This window comes from Citrus clementina, unplaced genomic scaffold, assembly GCF_000493195.1.
Source record: "Citrus clementina cultivar Clemenules unplaced genomic scaffold, Citrus_clementina_v1.0 scaffold_8, whole genome shotgun sequence".
NCBI lineage: Eukaryota > Viridiplantae > Streptophyta > Magnoliopsida > Sapindales > Rutaceae > Citrus > Citrus x clementina.
In genome coordinates, this window is record NW_006262022.1 from 18,707,861 (window position 1) to 18,733,837 (window position 25,977).

Genomic DNA, 25,977 nt, shown 5'->3' on the forward strand with positions numbered 1-25,977 from the left:
GTATAAGAGATTTAATTCCTTCATCATGAGCCTTGGATACAACAGACTCAGTTCAGACCATTGAGCATATTACAAGAGGTGAAGATAATAATTTCATCATTTTGTTGTTGTACGTAGATGACATGTTGGTAGCAGGCCCCAACAAAGATCGAGTCCAAGAATTGAAGGCACAATTGGCTAGGGAGTTTGAAATGAAGGACTTGGGACCAGCAAACAAGATTCTAGGGATGCAAATTCACCGAGACAGAAATGATAGGAAGATTTGGCATTCATAGAAGAATTACTTGAAGAAAATCTTGCGGCACTTCAACATACAATATTGTAAATCAATTTCTACCACACTTCCTGTTAATTTCAAATTATCCTTAAGTATGTGTCCTAGCAATGAAGCAGAGAGGAAGGAGATGTCTCGAGTACCATATGCATCAGCAGTGGGAAGTTTGATGTTCGCCATGATTTGTACTAGACCGGACATTACACAAGCAATGGGAGCAGTCAGTCGATACATGGCGAATCCTGGTGGCGAGCATTGGATAGTTATGAAGAGGATTCTGAGGTACATCAGAGGAACCTCCGATGTTGCATTATGTTATGGAGGATCAGAGTTTACTGTCAGGGGCTATGTGGATTCAAATTTTACAAGAGACGTTGATAAAAGAAAATCTACTACTGGCTATGTGTTTACACTTGCGAGAGGAGCTGTAAGCTGGGTTTCAAAATTGCAGACCGTTGTGGTTTTATCTACAACAGAAGTAGAATACATGGCAGCTACACAAGTTTGCAAGGAAGCTATTTGGATACAAAGGTTATTGAAGGAGCTCGGGCACAAACAAGAGAAAATTTCTGTGTTTTGTGACAGTCAGAGTACCTTGCACATTGCAAGGAATCCAGTCTTTCATTCCAGGACAAAGCACATATGAGTTCAGTATCACTTCGATCGTGAAGTAGTGGAAGATGGAAGTGTAGATTTGCAGAAAATTCATACCAAAGAGAACCTAGCAGATGTTTTGACCAAGCCGATCAATGCTGACAAGTTTATCTGGAGTAGATTCTCTAGTGGCCTAGCATAAACGTAGGCAATATGACAATGGCGAAGCAGAAAGGATGATGTGGAGATTGATTAGTCCCCAATCTAATCTCCAAGTGGGAGAATGTCAAGGATCCACCAAAAAGGGCAAAGAAAATAAGAAAGAAGACAAAAGAGGAAGAAGAAAAAAAGGAAAGAAAATGAAGAAAAATGGGTGCCGACATTGACATTTTGATTTGGTGATTGCCAACCATGGACAAAATGAAATGGAGGTGGTTGAGTTAGGTGGCTGTCAAACCTAACTTGTGGAATCTGTTAGCCAACAATTGGCTATATAAAAGGAGCCATGCAAATGAGTTTTGCATCCCATTTTGAGTGCATCCGAGAGCTTATAAAAGAGAGAAAAATAAGTTTATCTTTATAAGCATTTGTTTTCAATATTTATTATTCTGATGTAATTAGTGAGTGAGAGATTGGGTGTATTGGGGTTCTGAGTAGTGAGCCAAAAGATTATAATACTTGTAATCCTCATATCACTAGTATAATATTTTCCTTATGTCTTCACCCGTGGACGTAGGTTAAAAGCCGAACCACGTAATTTCTTAGTGTCTACTTTGTGCTTATTCTTTATTTTCTTCCAATTTCACTTTAGCTTAGTGTCTGCTTCACCCATCAATTTCCTAACAGATCCATAATTCAACAATCACTCCATTCAACTAATTACGAGGAATTAGTATTGACACAATATCGGTTAAAATATTTTACTTTCTTATTAGATGTTCTTGGATCCTCTTCTATATTGCTAAACAGATTTAACAGACTAGTTCAAAGGACATATTCGATACATTGTTTTATTTTTTCTTTTATGTTTATGATATATTTCTTCAACTTTGGTCATTTACTGTGAAGTTAGAGAGACTCTAAAATACCCCTTTAATATTACACTCATTTAATGCATGCATGATATGTGTCAATATATTAAATATAAATTTTTTAAAATAAATGCAAATATGTGTTAATCTTGTGAAATATATTAAATCGAAGAAGTTAAAGAGACTCGATATCCCTTTTAAACTAAGGATTTGGAGGATTAAAGGCCCAACATATTGTAGAAATCGAAGATCAGCAGTTCTTTTTTGATGTAATACTAGCTGAATTGAGAAACTAATTTTGAATGTAAAATAATAGAGTATGAACGATAATGATATGAAATTGTTTTTTTTTTTAAAAAAAAAATCTATAGATTGTTCCACACTTTTGAATACATGAAGAAATATAATTTATAAGTATAAGCTAGAATAGAAAATTAACTCATTTATGATAAAAACCACAACTGGAATAATTAAGATAAGTATGAAACTGAACAAATAGTCGACTGCTACAGAGAGGTATTAAACATGCAACTCAATCACCATACCAAGTACTTTTTTTTAATAACAAAAATTATATATATATATATATAATAAACCAAACCAGAGATTGTTACAGGTGAACAAGTGTACAGTTTCATCAGGGGATCTTGATCTTCTAACCAAGCTTGGTAATCAGAATATGAAAAATCTACTTTTGCCATAATGTGGGCTACTGTATTACAATTTCTGGGAACATGTTTGACACGAAATTGATTTGACTCCGCTGTGAGTTCCCTAGTATCGAAGAGGAAAAGCCCTGAATCTTTGGCCAACTTAATCCCTGCTAGAACAGATTCTGTTCTTTTGATTCGTTTACAACGGCATCCGTTTTGATATTGTAGCAGTTTGCTTCTGGGAGACTCCATTGAGTCAATGCAATTCATTATGGCTGAATTGCCTTGGAAACCTGAATAGAGGAGTCAAGTTTAGCTTCTAAAGAAAGGTCTCAAGTTTAGCTTACATTTAGCCAGAAAAATCCTTTTGATGGGTTATAAGGTAAGTCATCTTTGGCTCGCTAGTTGACATTGCAGGCTCATATATATATTATTCATGCTAGGCTTTCTCTTCTTCCACAACCACTTCAAATTATAGCTTTGCCTGTTTGCATGATTGGCATTATGAAACTTTGAGCACGCATGCTAGCTTACATACTGACGATTTGTGAGATATAATTATATGCACTTTTGATAATAGATTAATTTGGCACTGATATTTTCTGTTTAATAATAGCTTGGATGCATTAATTTTTCCTTCTTTTTTTTTTTTTAATTTGTAGGGCTGGGGCATCATTGCTTGCTATGAAGCTTTACAGCAAAAATTAAATGACTGGAGCACGAAGTGATGAATTGAAGATGAGCCATGAAGTTTTAATTTAATTGAATGATGTCAAGTCCCAGGGTAGAATATAAACTTCTATGTAAAAAATGAAGAATCCAGCGTATTTGACGAAGAGAATATGCATTAATTTTGGGTAAAATGTCAAAATTATAAAGCTAAAAGGCCCAGTCACAACAAAAAGAAAAAATGCTGCAAGTTAAAAGAAATACATTATTTACTTTGAGTTTACTGGTCAGATTGTATCTATGTCACGCTTGATCCATGTATAGAAAGAATCAGTCATTATGATTGTTATATATAGACTTTGAGTTTACTGGTCAGATTGTATCTATGTCACGCTTGATCCATGTATAGCAAGAATCAGTCATTATGATTGGTATATATAGACGAAGGTGTTTGATAAAATGAATTAAGTGTTTGGCAAATTGTCTCAGTGAGCACTCCTTCAGCTGCCGTCGTCATCAAGTTACATGAACCGATAAAAGGCAAGTGACGTGTAAGCGAATGACAGTTGAGAAGTCAGGTGACTCAGTAATCGATCAAGAATGCTCTAGGGCATGCAATAGAAGATAATCTCAAGGTTGGAATGAAAACAAATGGAGCTGTACTTAATAGAAGGACAATCACAGCAACTATTAGATCAAAGTCACAATGTCCTTATATAGGATCAATTTTCAGCCGTGTCTAGTAAAATATTATTACACATCTTGGTCGGCAAAATCAGTTTGTATATGCATATCTATTCAAGAAGAAATGAACATATAGCGTGTTGTACAATTTTTTGTTCGTTTACTTTCTAACTTTTAAAATTTTTGATTTGATTCTTAAAATAAGATGATTAGGTGAATGTGGATCTGATTCTGATTTAAGTTGTGATGGTCTTTTACAGAATGTGTACCACGTGTTATAACAACGAATGGCAAAGATCTAATTAGCCGAGATAGATACAGCCTTTGAATTACCCAGATCCTTGTAAAACTCTTCCTTGTAGCTGTAGTAGCAAGGCAAGTCATTTTTGGCTACCAAACGAGGGCTTTAATCTCTGAAATTTGTGCTTTAGTTGGATGCAAATATTGTATTTCAAATTCTCTCTACTTCTAGCCGATGAAAGAACAGTGATCGTTTCCCCACCTCTGTATTGTACAATCATTAAGCTCACCAAACAGGAATATATTCTATATGTGCAATGTATTTATTTCGTGTCCCTGCAGATTAAGAAATGTAACAGAATTTCAGCAAAGAAAGAAAGTACACAATGTTCAACTAGCTTCTAATAAACCAGTAGCATATACTTGATTTGATGTATCACATTTGGCTGTGACAGCCTTGGTTCACTCTGCTCATATAGCTTCAGTTATAATAAAATTATAAATTTGCAGAGTCACTGTTCTTAATTATCGATGCTATAACTTGTCATCCACTTGCCCTTTTCCTTTGAGTTGACTACATATATGGAGACTAGTATGACTTAGCTGGATATTCACACTACTACAAATTGGGCCAGAAGCATATAATCTAACAAAGAGGAGTGTGGAATTGACCAATAAAGTTGCGGGGAATCCTTGTAAAGCTCTAGCATCATTTCAAGTCAATGCCTTCGCCGCTAAAAAGAAGATGGAAAGTTTATTAATTTTATCCATATTTTGGTAATCTAGTGTCAGCTACCATATTATTATTTTGTGGATAAACAAGACGTATATAAATCTTAGTTCTTAGTAATGGCAATAAAAGCATAGTGAACTAAAAGCAGTATGAGCTGAATTGGAATCTACAGAGCATCTCCAATGAAGCAAAATCAGATCTTACTTCACCTGGTGTACATGGGTAACATGACAAATACTATAATAGCAGCAGATGAATCTTGCTTGTAACATTGTATGGCTAACCATGTATAAAAACAATACATCCTCAATTTGGAGAAGCTGGAGGTTTGATTATGTGCATCTCTAATCGGAAATTTCAGGGCGAATTAATAAGCAAGTTGGCCTTTGCTGAAATAAGGAGCGCTTCATGACGTCCCTTTTGGAAAAAAAAAGAAAAAAAATATGATACCTCTTTTGGCAGTAAGAATATAATCAAGCAATATGAGCATTGCACATTTGGGACTCTGAAAGTCTCAATTATGGAGAATATATTCACTTAGGCAAGCATACTGACACTGAGTGGTGGACAAAATAAAACAAAATAAAGAGTCATCACGAATTGTGCAAATTTATGGCAGCATATTGACTTTGCGATCTGCATCCAAACTGTACTCTTCCATAAATAGGGACTGCAAACACGTAATTTGACATCCAATTAGCAAAGCATGAAAATCATCGAAAGAGTAGCTTAGCTTGAAGATAAAGAGCCTTGTTTGATAGCCAAGGATGACTTGCCTTGCTTCTAAAGAAAGGTCTCTCAAGTTTAACTTAGCTACATGTACAGCAAGAATCCTTGTGCAGGTTCTAGGGCAAGTCGTCTTGGGCTATCTTGACAGGCTCTTATCATTCATGCTAGGCTTTCTCTTCTTCCATAACCACTTCAAAATATTGTTGACTATCGCATATGTTCCCTAATAATTATGCAGCCAACACTTAAAACTATATATTCCATTTGAGGAAGATGATGAATTTTGAGAAAAGAGTCTTACATGAAGATTGGAGTCTTGTTTGATAGCCAAGAATGACTTGCCCGCTGCTCCTAATTAAGTGTGGATTAACTCACTAAATTCTTCTTCTGTATGTACAAATAATTACAAACTTTTACTTTAGTTTCGGGCAGTCAACTTGGCAAAGCTGACAGACTCTCACTTTTCATGCTAGGCTTTTCTTCTCTCCCAAGCACCACACAAATTTTGAGGTCAATTGGAAGTTCTACTCGATTATTGAATTGTGTCGAGCCTCAAGTTCAAGTAAATACTTGTATTGCAAGTCCAAGCAAAACGAAATTTCAATGAATCAAAATCCGCTGCCATACATTTGAACATTAAATTTGTTATGACAAATTCCCACAAATTTCAAAATTATCATCCAGTGAATAGAACATATATCAAACAAAGAAAAGTATCTTTTATGACAGATAATGGCAATTCTTGCGGACAAAAATGTTTTGATCAACTACTTTATCATTCCATTTGGTAGTGCAGGACGAATGAAAATAGTCTGATCAATTAAAAATACTATACATTAACATTATGGTACATATAGTTTGGATACATAGTTTATATTCTAATCAATGTGTCATCAACCATTAATTACAAGCGCTAAATGTTAGCTGGCTTTATATTTATCATTAATGATAAAATTTGAAGATTGGTTCAGAATGATAATTTTCTAGTAATGTAAAAGAAAATTTGAATTATTTACTTTACCAGATGAATTTGACAGCTCTTTTAATTCGAAAAGATCGAGTTTTCCAAAGAATTTTGTTAATCTTTCAATTTAGTTGTAGGTATGTGTACAAATTCACAGGAAACTAAAAGAAAATGTTGATTTAAAAGTTCAGAAATAGAATTAATGTATAAAAATTCCATGAAAAAATAACCCTTTATCATAATTAACCATTATAATTGGAAAAAAAAATAGATGAATAGAAATATAACACAAAATAATTGCAGGATTTATAATTTCATACTAAATTTTGTAGTAAATCTTATTTTTGTCATGCCGTTCATGCTCAAGTGCATTTTAATCAGTTAAAAGAACAACTACTCGTAGACATTATTTCTTCATGAATAAAACTTTCATAATGTTTTGCAGGGTTGAACGAATCACACTTGAGTTCAAAAAATTAATATTTACGTGTCTTTTGAACTAACAAATCATTTATTATTGTATAAAAAAATAAGAAGAGGTTCCGAAAATTATGATTTGTAGATATTATTTCAAAAGCAAAATATTTGACACCAGATATTTGAAATTTTCAACTTTTAACTTGACATTGGAGTTTTCCAAAATATACTAAAAATTGATGAGAAATGTATCGGCCTAGTAATTTCTTTCTCTGCTTCTTATTTTATCACTTCTCAAACTCTTATAATCATAAGCAAGGTAAATTAAATATATCCAGTCCTACATAGAGCTTCAAAACTACGTATTATACCATAGTCATAGTTCAAAGTGCAAGTTCTTTTAATATGAATATTACCATAATAACATTGATGTCCCGCAATGCAGAAATGTTTTTCTTCTCTTGTTTTAAAAAAATTACTTTATGAAAGTATTCCAGTAATTAAATACATTTTTGTCTCTCATTTGTTATTTCTCAAAAGAAATGATATCAAAATTATAATTATCTAACAACGGGTGGTGGCTACATTCAACACCAAAGTTGCATCTAATAACGCAAAACATGTTGACAATCAAATAACACTTCAATTTTTAAATGCCACTCGAGTTAATGTAAGTTTACATACACTTAAGCATGGCCGTTTAATTAACAAGAGTCATTAATCCAGCATCATCCCAATCCATCGCCGTCACATTGATCTCCTGCGTCATAATGAGTACAAAATTACAAAATTAATTCGAAACGATGGCTGCGGGTTGGTTATTGGAGTAGTACGTAGATGATTCCAATCCACAAATTAGGGGTGGGCGTTCGGATCGGGTTAACTCCGGTTCGGGTTAACCGGTGAAATCCGAGCGGATTCAAAGCTTCAACTCGTTCGGGTACAACCCAAACCGAATTTTTAACCCGTTCGGGTTGAAGCTTTTTTTTTTTTTTAAGATTTAGCTTTTTAAAATTAAATATATATATATACATTAAACAAAAAAAATCCCTATGATGGTGGTTAATTATTGCTAATTTGGAGATGTTGTGTTGAGTATTGATGGTGTTGGAGATGGATTATTAGCCTTATTTGTCATGTGGAGATGTTTAATCATGCTTGCCATTTGCCATTTTAATTTTTAGATTTGTAATTTTTGTAGCTTTATTGTACTTGACTACATGTTTTATGTTTTGTCAACTTTAAAAAGACTTGTTGAAATGTTATTAAGGATGATTTGTAGTTGATATTTGTTGTTAATGATGTTTGGAATTGAGATTTTTAGATTTTAAGTGGTGGTTGTTAGAATTTTTAGATTAAATTATTCCTTAAAGATGTTTGGAATATTTGGAATTGAGAGTTTTAAATTGTTGAAATGTTATTAAGCATGATGTGTAGTTGATATTTGTTATTAAGGATGTTTGGAATTGAGATTTTTGGATTTTAAGTGGTTGTTATAATTTTTGGATTAAATTGTTCCTTAAGGATGTTTGGAATTGAGATTTTTGGATTTTAAGTGGTTGTTGTTAGAATTTTTAGATTAAATTATTCCAACTCATTCTAACCCGAATTATTCTAACCCAAACTAACCCGAATTAACCCGAATTTTAACCCGAATTATCAACCCAATCCGATCCGAATTGCCAACCCAAACCGAACCGAACCGAATTAAATTCGGTTCGGTTTGATTCGGGTTGGCATTTTCAACTCGATTGGGTTCAATCCTCCAACCCGAACAGATTGAAACCCAAACCGAAACCCAAACAACCCGAACCGAAACCGATTTACCCACCCCTACCACAAATATGCTGTAACCCGAGAGCAATCTTAACTCGATTTTGATTGTGATCTGTGACTATCAACCACTCATCAGCTCCAAAAATGTCACCTCCTATTCTCCTTCCACAGTCATATCACCAGCTGTTTCAATATAATCTAAACAATCAATTTGCACTTATCTAGTTATCTTCCCTTTTATGTAATAACATTCTCACATATTCGATTTGACTTCTTCGTCATATTTTATCATGTTAAACTTCTTTAAATTTGAAAAGTGAGTGAATTAACTTTAATTTGTTAGTCATGAACATGAAAAATACAGTAAGCTAAGAATAGATGCATGCCATAAGTAATTAATTATATATGCATTCACGTGCACAAATATTACCATACGGCTAGTTGGCAGGGGAGAGCAAAATACTTGAACTGCTTTCCCATACAGAAAACGGCATATATGTTACTTTCATTCCATACATATACCAGCCAAAAAGTTCCTTATATATTACAAAACAAAACGACGTTCCCAGCTAGCATGCGGCCGCATATATGTATATAACATTCATGGAGTTCTTGGCTTCTTGGGGCTGCCATTATGGTGCAATGGGTCTGGTCCAGAAGGAACCACCCTCAACTCCGAACCACCCACCATCATGTTCTCATCACCACTTGAGATTGCATGCAGCAGCCCCCCAGTCCTTGCCGGTAATTGTTTCTCACTCAAAAGCTGCATCAATCAACAATTTATTTTTTAATATCATTTACATAACATGAAAAATAAAATAAAAATAAAAATAAAAATAAAACAACCACCTTTCTGTTTTGCAAGTCCATTTCTCCATAATAGCAACCAGTATTCTCAGTACCAGCAGAATCTGAAAAGATGAACATAAAAATAAAATCCCACTTAACTTATATTTAGGAAATAGGAAATAACACTAGATTGGTACATTAGTTAGAGAGAGAGAAAGAGAGAGAGACCAGAATGTTCTTGCATGATGACCAAAGAAAAGAGCAGCAGCAAAGCTACAAACGTAAAGAAGAGAAGCCCTAGACCCACAAAAGAAACCCTAGATTTGGAAACCATTTTTTTTTTTTTCTCTGTCTTTCTTGTTAGTATTGAAAAGCTAGAAGAAAGAGATATGAAGGCAACGCATGAATTGCAAATGCAAGAGGCTAAATTTATAGAGGAGGAGAGATGCTGCAAATGATGCTCATGCAGCCGTTTTTAAGAGAAATGATTATTGTAATAAACAAAAACTGTGAAAATAAGATATACGCGATCGATTACGATGCTGACGGGCGCCGTCTTTGAATGGACCGTCACTAGTCACTACCCCCAACGGAGTGCCGGGTGATCTCAGGCACGTGCCACGTAAAATCGTATCTTCACAAACACGACGTCGTGTCGATGCTATAATGTCAAATTACACAACGTACGATCATCGTATGTACGTAGTTACCGTTATGCTTCGAATACTTTTTCAGTTACCTGTTTTAGCCTGTTCTGACGTGAATTAAAGGGCGACTGTATAAACTGAATCTCTTTTCAATTCTTTTTTTTTTTTTTGGATTAATTTCTTTGCAATTTTTATATTTATTTACCATCATTATATTTCTTTCTCGGATAATTTTTTAGTGGGCGTAGATATATTTGCTTATGTGTGGAGTAAATGTATCACTTCCTGTTGGTATAAATTTTTTAGTTATATTGAGTAGACCTCTAAACAGTGCACTCATAAATAAAAAATTATCATTGAAATACTATGTCATTACCTGTGAAGACTAAAAACTAACGATGAAATTGTTTCTCAAGACATTCATAAATCTCTGTATAGTTTTATTATGTAGTGAGCAAAAACTTGCATACGGTGTAAATAAAATTGTATAAGTAGTAGATGTATAGTTAGAGCAGCTGCTAAAGTGCTAATTTAAATTATATGAACTTAGAGTTGGTCTAAAAATAATTTTTTATGATTCTCTAATTATTTGAGAAACAATAACGGAGTCAAACTATAAAATTAATTTTAGTCAATATAAATTATAAATTATGTACCTTATAAACAGCCTGCAGTTAGTTTCTAGCTGGAGAGATTCCCTTTTTGAGGTAAAAGAAAAGTTTCTGCGGCTGATTTGGAATCAGGAGGTTTGAAAAGTTAGGAGTTTGAAAGAAAGGGGGTGGTGATGATGATGATGCTGATGATAATAATGATATAATCTGATTTCACAGGGATGATTTGCTTTGTGCATTTATGGAAACCAATGGATGCTGATAACTGATACTTGATTTGATCTTTTTTCCTTTTCTTTTTTATGATGCCATTTTGCTTTTCTTCATTGAGAATTTGAGACAGCAACTACGTACTAGGCTGTGCTGCTACTGATTTCTAGTTCATAGTACAATTGTTAACAAATGTTGAATTATTAAACTTGAATTACTGTGATTCATATTAATTAAAAAAAAGTCCATTTTATTTAGTTTTAAGTTTTAACATCCTGGGTGGGTGAATTACGTAGTTTTTTACTAGTTGAATTATAAGGTGATCAACTGTATACAAATGCTCAAGCCAACCACAAAAAAGATCCTTCTTTCGTGTTTAAAAAAATTATTTTCTTGGAGTAATGTAGACTCCTCTCATTCCTTATCAATTACGAGTAAAGAAAATGCTAAAGTGGCTATCATTCACAAAAACACGTTGCTTACACGAAATTTAATTGAACTTGTTTTTAATTAATCATTTTTCAATAAACAAAATAAATTAGGCCCGACCTTATTTTTATCTTCCGTCAAATTTCTCCCCCAAAATCATTTCTATTACGATAAACAAGGTGATCCCAGCACCATTATTTCCATGGATCAGTGTCACATCACCTGCGTCACGCATACAAAATTACAGACTAATTTGGAGTAACAGCTCCAGGTTGGTTATTGCAGTACGTACCCGATTCCACCCGCCAAATGTCGCACCAGCTTCGAGTATACGTCTTGAATCTTGATGATTCCATTCCAATCCACAAATATACAGTACCCACAAACAATCATGATCACTGTGTGACTATCAAGTCATCAGCTCTAAAACTGTCAACATCCTTCTCCTTCCACCGTCAATATCACCAGCTGTTTCCATTTACTTTTGACAAATAATTTTCATTTCTCTTTCTTTTTATAGAAATTTTTAGGTGTTGATGCTTTTATTTTATTTTTTAATATATAAATACATTATTAAATTATATAATTTAATAAAATTAACATTATTTAATTTATTATAACATCATATAGTTTAATATAGTATCTGTAGTAACTCTATTAAATCATTTAATTTAAAAATGTATTGATTTAATAATGTGTTCGACAGTAAATTAATCACATCGTGTAGTTGCTCGAGTGAAATAATAAGTATGGTCAATAGCTACACATTTCATTCACTCATAGTTATTGGTTGCTTTCTTTCTAAATACACATAATGAAACGAAAGTTTTGGATGAGCGAGTATACTATGATAAGCGAGGCTATGCTATAAGGGAATAGGGTTCCTGAAAAAAGAAAATGAAAGCACCCACATGAAAGAAAGACTATGTTGTATGTATGTTCTTTTTTCACTTCTTCATATCATCATCTTTTTGTAGGAGTCATCTTTTGATAATGTTAGTTATATATATATATATATAACAACGTAATAATGCTACTAATAAATAAGAACATAAATTTTAATAAACTAACATATAAAAAAATACAGATCCTAATTTACTATAATCTATCATTTTTATTTTATTTTAGTGAGATACTTATTTTGTTCAAATAAAGATGTACTATTGGAGAAGTTTTATGTATATCCACACACATTTTCTTAATAAAAACCTTTGATTTGGAAGATTTTTTTTTTTTATAATTTTATTTAGCTAGTCTTACAAGGAAGAAAGAGATTTAGAGAGATACAAAGGCATACGTATGAATGGCAATGAAAGAAGACCAATCTACAGGGAAGAGGAGAAATGATGCAAATTAAATGATGGCTTATGCAGCCGTTTTCAAGAGAAATGATTTATTGAATAAACATATAACGCAAAAATAAATAAATGCCAAAGATTGCGATGCTGACGGCGCTGTTTTGAATCGACCTTCGGTAGGCGCACGACACAGAACACGAGCCAGATGATCGATCCCACATAGTTGTATCTTTTCAAACATGGCGTCATCTCGATGCTATATTGTAAAATTACCAGCCGGACGATCATTTATAGTTTACCGTTATCCGTCGATTCCTTTTTTAGCCTGTTCCCACGTCAAACTTTTGTAGAGAGAGAGAGAGAGAGAGAGAGAGAACATGCTCACCTTAATAAAGTGAAGGTAGAAAATATAAAATTTTAATTTATTAAAAATTATATTTTTTTATTTATTAATACGTTAAAATTTATACTTTTTAATAGTACAGTTTTTTAACAAAGTGAGGAATATCCTTAATGGAAAAAATTTCTTTCTTTCTCTCAATATATATTCATTATCTAATTAAGGATCCATTAAATTACTGAAGTAAATGATATATTAAGAGGCAAATAAAACACAACTTAATACAACTTTGTTTGATCATGTATTCGAGTGTGGAGTTTGTTGTCTTTTAATTTGTCTTTATATATAAATAATGTAAGAAATCCCTCATTAAAAAAAAATTACTCTATATGTATATACTACCTTTATTTTTAGATTTACATTAATTTAAAAATTATGTACTAATAATTTAGTAGATATATCTTCCTATATATATATGTGTGTGTGATATAAACTTTATCTCTAGTTAATATAGACTATTAATTGGACTATGAACTATGTTGAGTGGACTTCTGCACTGTATTATAAATATATAACATATATTCCTGTGTAATGTAATAACTTCAGAAATATTGAATTCAGCTATAAATTAAAAAACGAAGAGAAATACTATAAATGTGATAGATTTTGAAGTCCTAAACTAGGGGCCAAAATGTTTATTACCGGCCACAATCGTAAATTTCATTTTTATTTTTTTTTGCCTCTCAAAGACATTCATAAATCCTTGTGTGATTTTGTTGTTTGCAAAAAAAAAAAAAAAAAAAATGTGTGTGGTGTAAACAAAATTGTAAAGGTAATAAATAAAGAGTTAGCCGGTAGAGAGAATCCTTTTACAGTTTTACTTTTTTTGAGGTGAAAGAAAAGTTGCTATGGATGATTTGGACTTGGAGGAGTTTGAAATAAGGGGTGGTAATGATGATGATGATGATATAATCTGATTTAATAGGGATGATTTGCTTTGTACTATTATGGAAACCAATGGGTTCTGATTGATTTGGTCTCCTTTTTATGATGTCATTTTGCTTTTCTACTGGTTTTTACAGAAAGAATATCGAGGCCGTCCGCTAATAATAACCGAAACCAATATTTTGTTAACACTTAAGAGGGACCTATTCCTTAATTCTATCTGAGTGAATGTGAATTTACGATTGATGAATTAATGTAAGAATAAAAAAGATTGTGAAAAATATATATTTGACTACAAGTGGCTTCTATAAATCTTTTTTATCCCCTTTTTTTTTCTGGTTTGTCTTTTGTAAACGAAAGTATAGTTGCAGATAAGTTCGTTAATCTAGGTATAATTTTTTTTTTTTGTTAAAATTCAACAATAAATATAGAATAAATGATCCAAAAAAAAAAAATAAAGAGTTTAGAGAACTGGTTTGGCACCACCAATCTATGTCCACGCCTCTAAAACAATTTAAACTATTTGGTTATATACTTGTATTGGATTAAAGATCCTCATTTTGTTCATAAATTTGTAATAGAATATGTATGTATCTATGTATATATGTACATATGTACTTTTGGACAAACAAATTTTGAACTACTATAAAGTATATAATGCAAACAAAATTTAAATAATTAAAAAAACACATACCTTTTGCGGTTAAAATTCCTTGCAAAATCTTCCATAAAACCAATAGTTGTCATTTTTTTGACTTAGGTGTTATGATGTAGATACAATTAACAATATTTGGATACAAGCAACAACTTAATGTTAAAGAAAAGTAGGTTATCATGTAGTGATGAGTTGGAAGAGTTTAAAAAAAAATTATCTAATAAAAAAATTATTTTTAACAATTGTAATTTGCTTAAGATAAAAATTTATTTTTAGCAATTTTAATTTGATTAAGGGAAATTTAAATAAAATAAATTATTTTAAAAAGTTAGTTTATTAAGTAATTTGATGAATCAAATAAATTTCAAATATTTTTAAACTTAATCACATAAGTCTTTTCTTTTTTTTTTCCCTCCTTTTGTTGAAATACAGATAATTTTCCACTTAAGCTATGCATGATCATCTCTTGCAATTATTTTATTTTTTATTAATAAAATATTTGCTCTTACATAGGATGCATTGAATATCCAGAGTAAGCATTAAGCAACAGTACTAAAAATATCATTATTATTATTATTATTATTATTATTATTATTATAATATCAAATATTTGGAATTTACATGGAATTCACCCTTTCTTTTTTATGTTTTTGTTTTTAGAAAAATAAAAAATACGTAGAAAATGGGCCCTGCTGCCGTATTTTAAAAATATATTAATTTCATTAAAACGCAGGATCGCGTTTGGAAACTGTACAACGACGTCGTCGTTTTGACTATTTCGCAAAATAAAATCCCAAATTTATTGAAAACGGGATGTACTTTTTTCGTATCCGGCGTTTTCCACCCAAGGATCCGGACCAGACGCCAGCCAGGTACTGTTCTTCTTCTCACTCTATATTGGGCTTCAAACTAAAACCATTCATCTTCAGTTGTCCGTGTTTAAGACTTCTAACGCAAATAGGGTCTCTTACAACTAGCATAAATGAGTATTCTTTAAACACTAATTAACACAAATGTAAGCAAAGTTTTAGGGATTCTCAGTGCTAAGAACCCACAGGGTCACTTAAATGAGTGTTATTGAAACTTTTATTCATAATTTTTCTCGTTGAGTATGCAAAATCTCACATGCAGAGACGTGGGTTTTGTCTTTGTTGTACGTATAAGATTAATTTTCTGATGATTCTACTACTAAGCGCTAAAATTTCTCTAAATGGGAACAGTTGCTTCAGATACGCAGCAATATTGTATAAGCTTATAAGCAGTAGAAGAGCAAACGCAGAGTCTTGCATTAAAATTAACAAACCTAAAAGCAAGTTTTCGGAAAAATACAGCACTACCTTTCACCCAATTATTGTTTAATAACCTTATGTATGTTGTTGCCATTGTTGTCTCGTAGGAACTCAATGAGTTTCCAGTTTGATTTAAGTATAACTGTTCTATTATAAAGCATAACAAGTTTTGTACCAGAACCATATGTCAAATGATAGAGGTGAGCCCTTGTATGAGGTGTATTGTCACACTATTGTTCTTAAACTCTGTAATTTTCTACCAATTTTTTATATCCTGATAGACATAACATGATCATTCTTCTCTCTTACAGTTTTAGCCCTGTAACAAACTAAGTTTGGCTAGAATTCTATCTGAATCTTCCTCTACTTTGTCATTTCTCTCTATATCTTTCTGTATTAGTAACTTGGATTTTACAACATCGGTTGAAGACGTGTGTGTGCTGGTTTTGAGTTTCAAGTATCTAAGATTGGATAAAGATGACATGTACGTTATGTCATTGTAACTTGTTATTGTTTGAATTTTGGCTTCCTTGATATTAATGGTTTGAATATTTGACATCTTGACACCTATAAGAGAGTATAGTTTCAAAGTTTTGTTTTCTTGGTAGTTGGAGAAGTTATGCACATTATGGCTTCCGATGATTTTGATTTTGATGATAAAGCTGAGTGGTCTTCAAGGAATGAAGAAATATTTATACGTATATTGCATGAACATGTGAAAATGGGAGATTTGGATTCCAAAACGACATTTAACAAGAAGATATGGAGTGTTATAGATGATAAGTTATTTGCAGAAACTAATAGAAGATTCACTGAGCCAAAACTTAAGTCAAAGTTCAATCGGTTACGCAAGAAACACCGTGAATTTTCTGATCTAATTAAGCATCCTGGCTTTGATTGGAATCCTGTTACAAATATTGTCACAGCACCAAATAGTCTTTGGGCGAATTATGCTAAGGTATATCTTCTACTTTCAAACTGTTAGTTACATAATATTTTCCAATGTTCAAATTGTGCACTTATATACCATTTTGTTTTTGTAGAAAGTTCCTGGTGTCAAGCCATATCGTAAAAAAGGTTTGGAGCACTTTCACATGTTAGGAGAGATATTCAGCACAACTACAGCAACAAGTCACACGCATGTCACATTGAACCAACATTCTCCAACATCAGATGATGAACGTGAACTTCCCGAAAACTTATTCAAGGCTAGAGCTCTTGTTCATGTACCAAAGGATGATGATCGTGTGGACCTTGCAGCAGAGCCTCAAAAGGTAAAAAGAGTTCGTCGATCACTCGACCAATCATCCGAGCATATTCCAAAACTTTGGGACAAGATGGAACATTACATGGAGATCTGTAGTGAACTCTTAAAACATAAATTAGAAAAGATCAAGGCAAAAAGCTCTGCTTCAACTAGGAAGATTGAGATGTATTCCGTCCAACAATGTGTTGATGCTGCTGAGGCATTGGGAGATGTTGACGCTGACACTTTTGACAAGCTGATGAAGAAGATAATGCATCTTGAATGGAGAACAGCTTTTCTTAGTATGAATGATGGGAGGAAGAGAGGTTGGTTGGCTAGTTTGTAATATATTGTTGTTTTAACTGTGAAAACTATATAGTTTTTAGTAATGTGTAGTTGAGTTAGATTTGGATACACCAATTGCTGATCCTACTTTTGTAGCCTTAAATTGGATGAACTATTTCCACATTTGTGTCATCTGCATATATGCAAATCCAGAATTTCGGCACACAGTCTCTGGATTTGCTATAGCTAGTTGCTGTATTGTCTACTTGTTAGTGTTTGTTGTTTGTAATTATGTTGTTTTCTTTACTTATTCTTCTTTTTTTTTTCACCTATTTTTGTCAACTTATGTGTAAATAAAGAAGTCCAGCTTCGTTTTGCTATAATAATAATAATAATAATTTTTGTGAAAAGTTTTTGCACAGTATTGGCAATTTAAAACTCACAGCAAATATGTTATTTTTATATTTTATACAATCAAATCACACCAAACCTTAAAAAATACAAATGCCTAAGCAAACCCAGAACAATAAAGTTTAATAGACACGTACAACAAATTAAATGAAACAAAGAAATTGAGAATGTTACACCTGTAGGATGTCTAACGAACTGAACTCACTTCTTAAGCATGTGCAACATCTGGTTCTAAGCCCATTTGCTTCCTTGTTTTCCCAACAAATAAGTCTCTAGATTTGATTAAGCCAGGAACACAACCAATGGTGGTCATAAATGGCAACTGTGCCACAGCGTCTTTCCTTCCCAGGGAAACAATTGCAATTGCTGAATGTGGCCAATAAGTTGCCATTTTGCTTTCTCTTTCTCCCACCATCAATACCTTCAAGTTCTTTGCAGCCACTTGAGCATGTTTCTGTGCTAAAAACCCCTGTTTAATTTCCTGTCATGCATTATCCAATCAGTAATAGGCATTAGATTTTCAAAATGAAAGCATGAAAAACTATCTAGGCCACACAGCATTCCTTGTTGCATGGCTCAGTTGAAGGAGAAGCATGTGATGCAGGTAACCAATTTTTGATGGACAACAATGACATCAAAATACAAGCTAATACTATGTTAACGAAATGACCATACCACTCAACAGCGATTCAAAACCTCCTTTAGTAATTACCTCATAGTCAATTTGAAACATTACATACGAGTTTATTGCAACTAGATTGCTGTAGTTAACAGAAATTGCGAACTGTAGCTAAATAAAGTGCTTCTTGACCCAAGTTAATTAGCAATCTCATCAAGCATTGAAATAAATACTACTGGTTTGTGCTCCTGAAAGCTAGAATACTTGAGGAAAATTCATAGAAGCACTTACTCGAATATCAGTAATATCTCCAATTGCAAATATGTTCTTCTGACCCTTCACTCTTAAATTTTCATCAACCATTAACATTCCATCAGTATCCAAACTATCCTTCAATATAGTATCCTTAAGCCAATCTGAACCTACTGGTTTTCCTGTGCATAGGAAATGGCAATCTGCTTTTATGGTATCTCCTGTTGAGGTCAGATACGTGTCACTTCCTTCTGAAACAGAATCCAAATTGACTCTTTGCCCCAGCTTCACATCAACCTTCTTTGATATCAACCAATCTAGAGTCTTATCACCGGCTTTAGGTCCAATAAATTCCAGCAACCTTGACCCCTTGTGCACTAGAGTAACCTTCTTCTCCGGGAAGTCAACAGCTATTTCTCCAGCAAGCTCAACACCAGTGGGACCTCCTCCAACAATCAAAATCGAACGAGCAGATTTAATCTTTTGATTCTCTGTCGGTGCAAACAAAACAAAGTTTAACTTGAGATTACAATAGCAGCTATGACAAAGCTAATACTATGAATTAGGCGGCTTTGCATAACTACAGTTTTTACCTGCTTGATATTGATTAAGCCTCTCAGTCCTAGTTTTGGGGACAGGATCCTTGTGGCCAGTGGCAATGACAAGATAATCATACACAACACGGCGGCCCTCTGCAGTCAAAACTTCATTTTCAGTGATATTGATTGCAGGAGAAGCGACAATACGACCATTGACGAGGTAATCCGTGTGGTTAATCACTGATCTCTCTCCAAAAGATGGCTCCACCATTGCCCTTAAGCTTGCCCATGTGATCTCAAAATACTCTTTCCTGTTTCAATTTCACTCTTTCTTAAAACACCAAGAATAGAACAATCCCCTATATAAAGAAAAGTTCATAGGTACAATTCTTTAGCCACCAACTTTGTTAACTACCCTTTGGTGATTTATTTGCAAAATGCCCTTCTGAAAATACAAATATTGAAGCTTTCTTTTTCAACAGTTTATCATTCCATGACATACGAAAAACAGAATATTCACATATGAATCAACAGAAACAAGAAAGATTTGCTTACGGGTCAATGAGGGTAACATCAGCACTGAATTGTAAAGACTTAGCAACCAGGGAACCAGCAACCCCTCCTCCGATCACCACCACTCTTTTATTCTTTCCTTCAGATTGTTGTTGCCGCTGACTCTCCATTAATTCTTTCCCAGATGCTCTGCTTTGCTTCTGCCTCTCCTCTGATACTCGATCCAGAACGCTTAACCGGCGATTATGTTATATAAGGACGCGGCTTAACCAAGTTCCAAGTAAAGATGATGAAAGGAAAATGTTCGAATGCAGAGATGACAAGTTGCCCATTTTTGACAACCTTCCATGTCCCTTCCTTTCAGTCATTCTTATCAATTTAAAAACAGATTTAAAGGGCAGTTGGTAGCCAAATTGTCATTTAAAACAATTAAGCCTTTAAAAGAATTAATTAGACCCCTATAGTTTGGCTTAAACAATAACTAGTCCTTACCGTTTGAGAAATACTCAACTGTACCCTCATCCGATAGCAGATGCAGAGTAGACAAAGGGACTTGCGATGCATACTCTGCTCCTGGATATGGTGAATTTGATTTATTTTATTTTTCACGATACCTCCATTATAGTCGTCGTTGCATGATCTATTGACTGGAGGCATTGCGACACCTAAACATCTTAAAGATGCTTAATGAAAAAGCTGATAAAGTTTTGAAAAATTGTCTTTAACACCTGTTTTTCGGTTTATGACATGGCTGTAATTTATATACCATCTGCTATACAATCTCTGATAGCATCTGACTATTCAGATTCTGCATCTGACATAGACAGTGCCTGAAGATGCATCAGCTTGTGAAGATGTCAAAATACTTTCTTGTATGTTAAGTCATGGGTCACTAATTATTGCTTGATATATGTAGCAATTTAGATTGACTTGTGTCTGGTACTCTTATGAAACAACTGATCTTATGAAACATTAAGTTGTTGAATTATGTTCCAAGAACAAACTACCCAAAGATTTGACGTGATCGCAACTACAGCACAAGATGGATTAGGCTGTTTTGGCTGCTTCAGCCTTTCAGTAAACGGCGGTACCACATCAGAATTAAAATACATTGTTGTTAAAGCACCTCAAACAAATCTTATTGCGTTAATAGGGGATGAAATCATAAAAAAAAATCATCTCTGCTAACAAAAGCCACGGCAATTATCACTTACATACTTATGTGAGACTGCTACAGTTGGAGAGTCGGATATGAGAGTCAGCTATGCGGTTTTTTTTTTTTAAAAAAAAAAATTAATTTAGTGCCAATTTAATTGATATGATAATCATATAGTTAACTGGTGCTATTTAGTACTTGCGAAATGATATATTTAGTTATTTGTTCCAAGTTTAAACCATTAACGTGGTTTTATGATAATTTTGAGTAGCTCTGTTATTTGCACAGAAACTGCACAGAACAAGCAAAACAAATAATAAAGGAGAAATACTAGATATCTTTACATTTAAGTTATATATAATTTGAGTTCAACTAACGTGACATTCATTCATTATATGGTAGTTAATTAATTTTAGAAGATATGGAATATATCATCTAATAAATCAATGAAACGGGACATTAAGAGTCAAATTAAAACTCAAATATTAGGATCCATAACATTATTATTACTAAAATGTGTAAACAATAAGAAAAAAAATTGATGTTTGTTTTTTTTAAAAAAAAAAATTGAGTAATATAGTCTGCACTATGTTTTGTGCACAATTTCTGCAAATAGCATTACTATTGAGTTAATTAAACATAATTTTAATTACATACAAAATTTAATTACTACTGAAATTAATATTTTCTGTTAAAATCAAAACAAAATTGGGCGATAGCCCATCTCGCCCACTAACTGTTTTTGGGCGAAAAAAAGAAAAAAAAAGTGATACATTCAGTTTAACGGAATTATGGGCCTGTGTAGGATGGTCAACCACTTAGAAGCAAACAAATTTTCTGATTAAAAATTAATTTTAGGGGATAAATTAATCCCTTTCAAGGTCTGTTGTAAAATTGAAAGAGCATGTTTTTTATGAATACGGGTTTTAATAATTAAATTTTGTACAATTCAAAATCATGAGCATATTTTGTAAAGTCTTATTAATTGGATTAAATATCTCTTAATTCATATGATTTGTTTTTATTATTTTATATTTTCATCAAACCACTAAATTTATACCATATCAATTTGTACAAAATAATTTTATTCAAGAATTTACAATTCTATCGTTAAATTTTGTAGTTTTTTCCTTGGCAGGGTTTCAATAATTATGCTGATATATAAAATGAATGATTTCGTTACGCATTTCTTTGCCATTCATGTGCGAAGTGCAAGTTTGTGCCTCCTCGTAATATATTGAAAAAGATTGCATTTTTCCAAACTGGAAAGTGATTGGACGGAATAAAAATGGTTGTTTTTGTTCCTTAAAATTTAATTTATTTAATTTCATGGCAAATGAAAATTACTTTCTCTTCATGCACTCATGCTATAATAATGCAGTAATGAAAATTGCACCAAACGGTAAACAATGCTTTTGCCAATCTCATGAAGACATTTTATAATATTTAAGCAAACAACTCCTCAAGCTGAAACAATGAAAGTTGATTACAAAGGCCGTACCTTGTAAGACGTCAAACGAATTGAACTCACATGTCAAGGCGAAGCTAAAGGGTGGCTAACCCGGACAGTCCGGCTAAGATTTTTGGAAATAATTTATTAATTAATTACATAAATTCTTTAGTTTACATGACTGATTTGAAAATTTTAAGCAAGATCCTGTAATTAAAGAAAACCTTCCTAATTGAGATGAATTGTTAGTTTATCTCAAACGTGTCTTGAACCTAAATAGTAATTAAAAAATTTTAGCTCACCCTAAAAAATAGTGTTAGCTTCGCTCATCCCAAGAATGTACAATATTATCTTCAGATTATAAGCCCAATTGCTCCCTTGTTTCTACTAACATACAAGTTTCTAGACTTGAAGTAGCTTGGAATCCAGCCACTGATTGTTATAAATGGCAACTGATTGCATTGCGTCTCTCCTTCCCACGGAAACAATTGCCATATTTGCAGACTCTGCCCTATAAGTTGTCATTTTGCTTTCATTTTCTCCAGCCATTAGTAATTTCAGGTTCTTTGCAGCCACTTGAGCATGTTTTTGTGCTAAATACCCTGTTTAATTTCCTGCCACGCAGTTATATATACAACCAAGAACAATACATTAGCAATTTCCTTAAACCAAGTAGACAAAATTAATAGAATGCTGACAGAAACAAGGTAAAACCAATGCACCCATTCGCAATTTCTATTAGTGTCGTGTCAGAAATCTGTCTCTTCTTAAATGTTTATCTTTAAACTTACTCTAATATCAATAATATGCCCAATTGCAAATATGTTTTTCCGACCGTTAACTCTTAGATTCTCATCAAGTACCAACCTTCCATGCATATCCAAATTATCCTTCAATATAGTATCCTTAAGCCAAGACAAATCTATTGGTCTTCTATTAAATAGGAAATGACGATCAGCTTTGATGCTTTATCTTTTTTAGGTCAAATTGACGTAGGATGGTTAAATGGGACGAGCAGAGTACTTTCCAAAAGGAATAACTTGGGCTACAGAAAGCAGTTTAAAAATATGATGAATCGAGATAAGTTCCCTCTTAATTAGGATTGACACAACATATTTAACAAACAAACTTGGAGTTTATGTGTTGATTCTTTAGAACATTTTAAACTTATAAGAAGATTTCTATAATGTTTGGGGTCAGTCCATATTTAAACGAAACAAAGAGGATTCTCATGATATTTACCCTTTTTAAATTGTTTTTCATTTTAAGTTTTTCAAGAAAGAAAAAACGTGGAAAACGAGCTCGGCTGCCGTATTTGAGAAATATATACTATAAAACGCAGGTTTGTGTTCAAATGACAAAACGGCGCCGTTTTTTTTTCTGTTTTGCGAAAAGAAATCCCCAAATCCATTGAAAACAGGATTCACTGTTTCGTATCCGGCGTTTTCCACCCGTAGACGAGGACCAGACGCCAGCCAGGTACTGTTCTTCTTCTCCCATTATAACTATCCGTGGCCAAATATATGTATATTTTCTCGCTGGTATTACTTCAAAATTAGCTAAATTAAAGAAATAAATTTTTAATTTTTGTTAGGGTTTTCTCAAATTTCTGTAATGAGCTTCAAATTAAACCCATTAGTCTTCAGTTGTTTGTGTGTAGAACTTAAAAGACAGATTGGGTTTCTTAGAACTATCTTATCCTTGTTATATGTACACAAACTAAGACAATGTAATTAAAGCGCTTCTCAGTGCTAAGAACTGACAGGATCACTTTAAATGAGTGCTCTTGAATCTTTAATTCCTAATTTTTCTAGTTGAGTGTTCAAAATCCCACATGTTGAGATATGGGTTTTCTCATTTTTGTATGGATAATGTAAATTGTGCTATTGATTGTTTAATGATTTCTATGGCAGTGATGAATCGTAATCCTCTATGCTGATGTTATATCATTAGAACTCGATAACTTTCAAGTTAATTCTAGTGTATAACAGTACTATAATGATCTCAATAAGTATAACAAATCTGCACTAGAACCATGTGTCTTAAATGATAGAAGTGAGCTCTTGTGTGAAGCATTTAAGCATAGTGCACAGCATTCTTCTCTAGCCTCTCACACATTGCTGCTGGAATTTTCTTCGAACTTTTCAATCCCCATAGATACAAGATATACCTGTCTCTTTCAGTACCATATATCTTGAATTCTTTTGAACCTTCATCATCTCTGTCTTTTTGTTCTTTATCTTTTGATTCTAGTAACTTTGATTTTGCTATATTGTTTCAAGATACGTGCAAATATGCTGGTTGAGTTTCAAGTCTCTGAGCTTGCTGGTGATCACATTCATGTTTTATTATGATATTTATTTTGGGGTTCCATATTATTGGCAGATTGAATTTCTGAAACTCAAATAGGCACATATAATTATGGCTTCCGATGATTTTGATGGTGATGATAAAGCCGAGTGGTCTTCCAGGAGTGAAGGAATATTTATTCGTATCCTGCACAAACACGTCAAAATGGGAGAATTGGATTCCAAAACGACATTTATCAAGAGGCATTGGTGTGTTATAGATGATGAGTTATTTGCAGAAACTAATAAAAGCTACACCATACCAAAACTTAAGTCAAAGTTCAACCGCTTACGCAAGAAATATCGTGAATTTTCTGATCTAATTAAGCATCCTGGGTTTGACTGGAATCCTGTTACAAATACCATCACTGCACCAGACTCTGTTTGGGCTGCTTATGTTAAGGTATGTACTGTACTCTATCTTTGTTACATAATTTTTTCAATATTGAAATCCTGTACTTATATATCATTTTGTTTTCGTAGAGCGTACCAGGTGTGAAGCCATATCGGAAAAAAGGTTTGGAGAACTATCATATATTAGGGGAGATATTCAGTGGAAATACAGCAACAAGTCAAATGCATTTATCACTGAGCCAACTTTCTCCAACCTCAGATGATGAACGCGAATTATCTGAAAACTTAATCAAGTCTAGAGTTCACGTTGATGCTCCCAAGGATGATGATCTTATGGACCTTGCAGTGGAGTGTCGAAAGGAAAAAAGAGTTCGTCGATCACTCGACCAAACGTCCGAGCATATTCCCAAACTTTGGGACAAGTTGGAACGTTACTTAGAGATCTGCACCAAAGTCGTAATTCAAAAATTAGAGAAGATCAATGAAAAAAGCTGTGAGCCATCTCCGAAAACTGAGATGTATTCCATCCAACAATGTATTGATGCTGTTGAGGCTATGGGTGATGTCGACAATGACACTTTCAACAAGCTGATGGAGAAGATCGTAGATCTTGAATGGAGGAAAATTTTTCTTAGTATGACTGATGACAGGAAGAGAGCTTGGTTGGCTAGTTTGTAGTACGTTGTTTCTTTAACCTTGGAAAAGTCGGTAGCTTGTAGTTATGTTTAATTTAGTTTTGGATACTTTAATTGCTTATCCTACATGTATGATATTATATTTGATGGACTATTTGCACTTGTATGAGTTGATGTTGATATATTGTT

At 33.1% G+C, this 25,977-nt stretch overlaps 3 protein-coding genes across 5 annotated transcripts; 2 read left to right on the forward strand and 1 right to left on the reverse strand.

The window, feature by feature from the left end:
* The first annotated feature begins 15,520 nt into the window (after window positions 1-15,520).
* LOC18034095 (uncharacterized protein At2g29880) lies at window positions 15,521-17,776 on the forward strand. Of its 2 annotated transcripts, none has more exons than XM_024178432.1 (3): window positions 15,521-16,464; window positions 16,589-16,938; window positions 17,024-17,776. In XM_024178432.1, the coding sequence occupies exons 1-3, from the start codon at window positions 16,458-16,460 to the stop codon at window positions 17,570-17,572; spliced, it is 906 nt and encodes a 301-aa protein (XP_024034200.1). In that variant the 5' UTR covers window positions 15,521-16,457; the 3' UTR covers window positions 17,573-17,776. The 2 variants fall into 2 exon arrangements, with proteins under 2 accessions (XP_024034200.1, XP_006424120.1); XM_006424057.2 differs by having other exon boundaries at window positions 15,526-15,563.
* A 174-nt stretch (window positions 17,777-17,950) lies between these two features.
* On the reverse strand, window positions 17,951-20,211 carry LOC18035613 (apoptosis-inducing factor 2). The gene is made up of 4 exons (XM_006424058.2): window positions 19,888-20,211; window positions 19,387-19,643; window positions 18,833-19,284; window positions 17,951-18,403 (listed from the first exon to the last, which is right to left on the reverse strand). The coding sequence occupies exons 1-4, from the start codon at window positions 20,013-20,015 to the stop codon at window positions 18,131-18,133; spliced, it is 1,110 nt and encodes a 369-aa protein (XP_006424121.1). The 5' UTR covers window positions 20,016-20,211; the 3' UTR covers window positions 17,951-18,130.
* A 3,616-nt stretch (window positions 20,212-23,827) lies between these two features.
* LOC18034380 (L10-interacting MYB domain-containing protein) lies at window positions 23,828-25,977 on the forward strand. Of its 2 annotated transcripts, none has more exons than XM_006424060.2 (3): window positions 23,828-23,930; window positions 24,837-25,202; window positions 25,283-25,977. In XM_006424060.2, the coding sequence occupies exons 2-3, from the start codon at window positions 24,873-24,875 to the stop codon at window positions 25,829-25,831; spliced, it is 879 nt and encodes a 292-aa protein (XP_006424123.1). In that variant the 5' UTR covers window positions 23,828-23,930; window positions 24,837-24,872; the 3' UTR covers window positions 25,832-25,977. The 2 variants fall into 2 exon arrangements, with proteins under 2 accessions (XP_006424123.1, XP_024034957.1); XM_024179189.1 differs by lacking the exon at window positions 23,828-23,930 and adding an exon at window positions 24,125-24,617 and having other exon boundaries at window positions 24,839-25,202.

Coding starts and splice junctions, on each gene's coding strand:
- LOC18034095 (XM_024178432.1), top strand. Junction 16,939..17,023: donor TTTGGGCGAATTATGCTAAG/GTATATCTTCTA, acceptor TTGTTTTTGTAG/AAAGTTCCTGGTGTCAAGCC.
- LOC18035613 (XM_006424058.2), bottom strand. CDS start 20,015: ATGGAGAGTCAGCGGCAACAACAATCTGAAGGAAAGAATAAAAGAGTG. Junction 19,285..19,386: donor GCTTAATCAATATCAAGCAG/GTAAAAACTGTA, acceptor TTGCACCGACAG/AGAATCAAAAGATTAAATCT. Junction 18,404..18,832: donor GAGATATTACTGATATTCGA/GTAAGTGCTTCT, acceptor AATGCATGACAG/GAAATTAAACAGGGGTTTTT.
- LOC18034380 (XM_006424060.2), top strand. CDS start 24,873: ATGGCTTCCGATGATTTTGATGGTGATGATAAAGCCGAGTGGTCTTCC. Junction 25,203..25,282: donor TTTGGGCTGCTTATGTTAAG/GTATGTACTGTA, acceptor TTGTTTTCGTAG/AGCGTACCAGGTGTGAAGCC.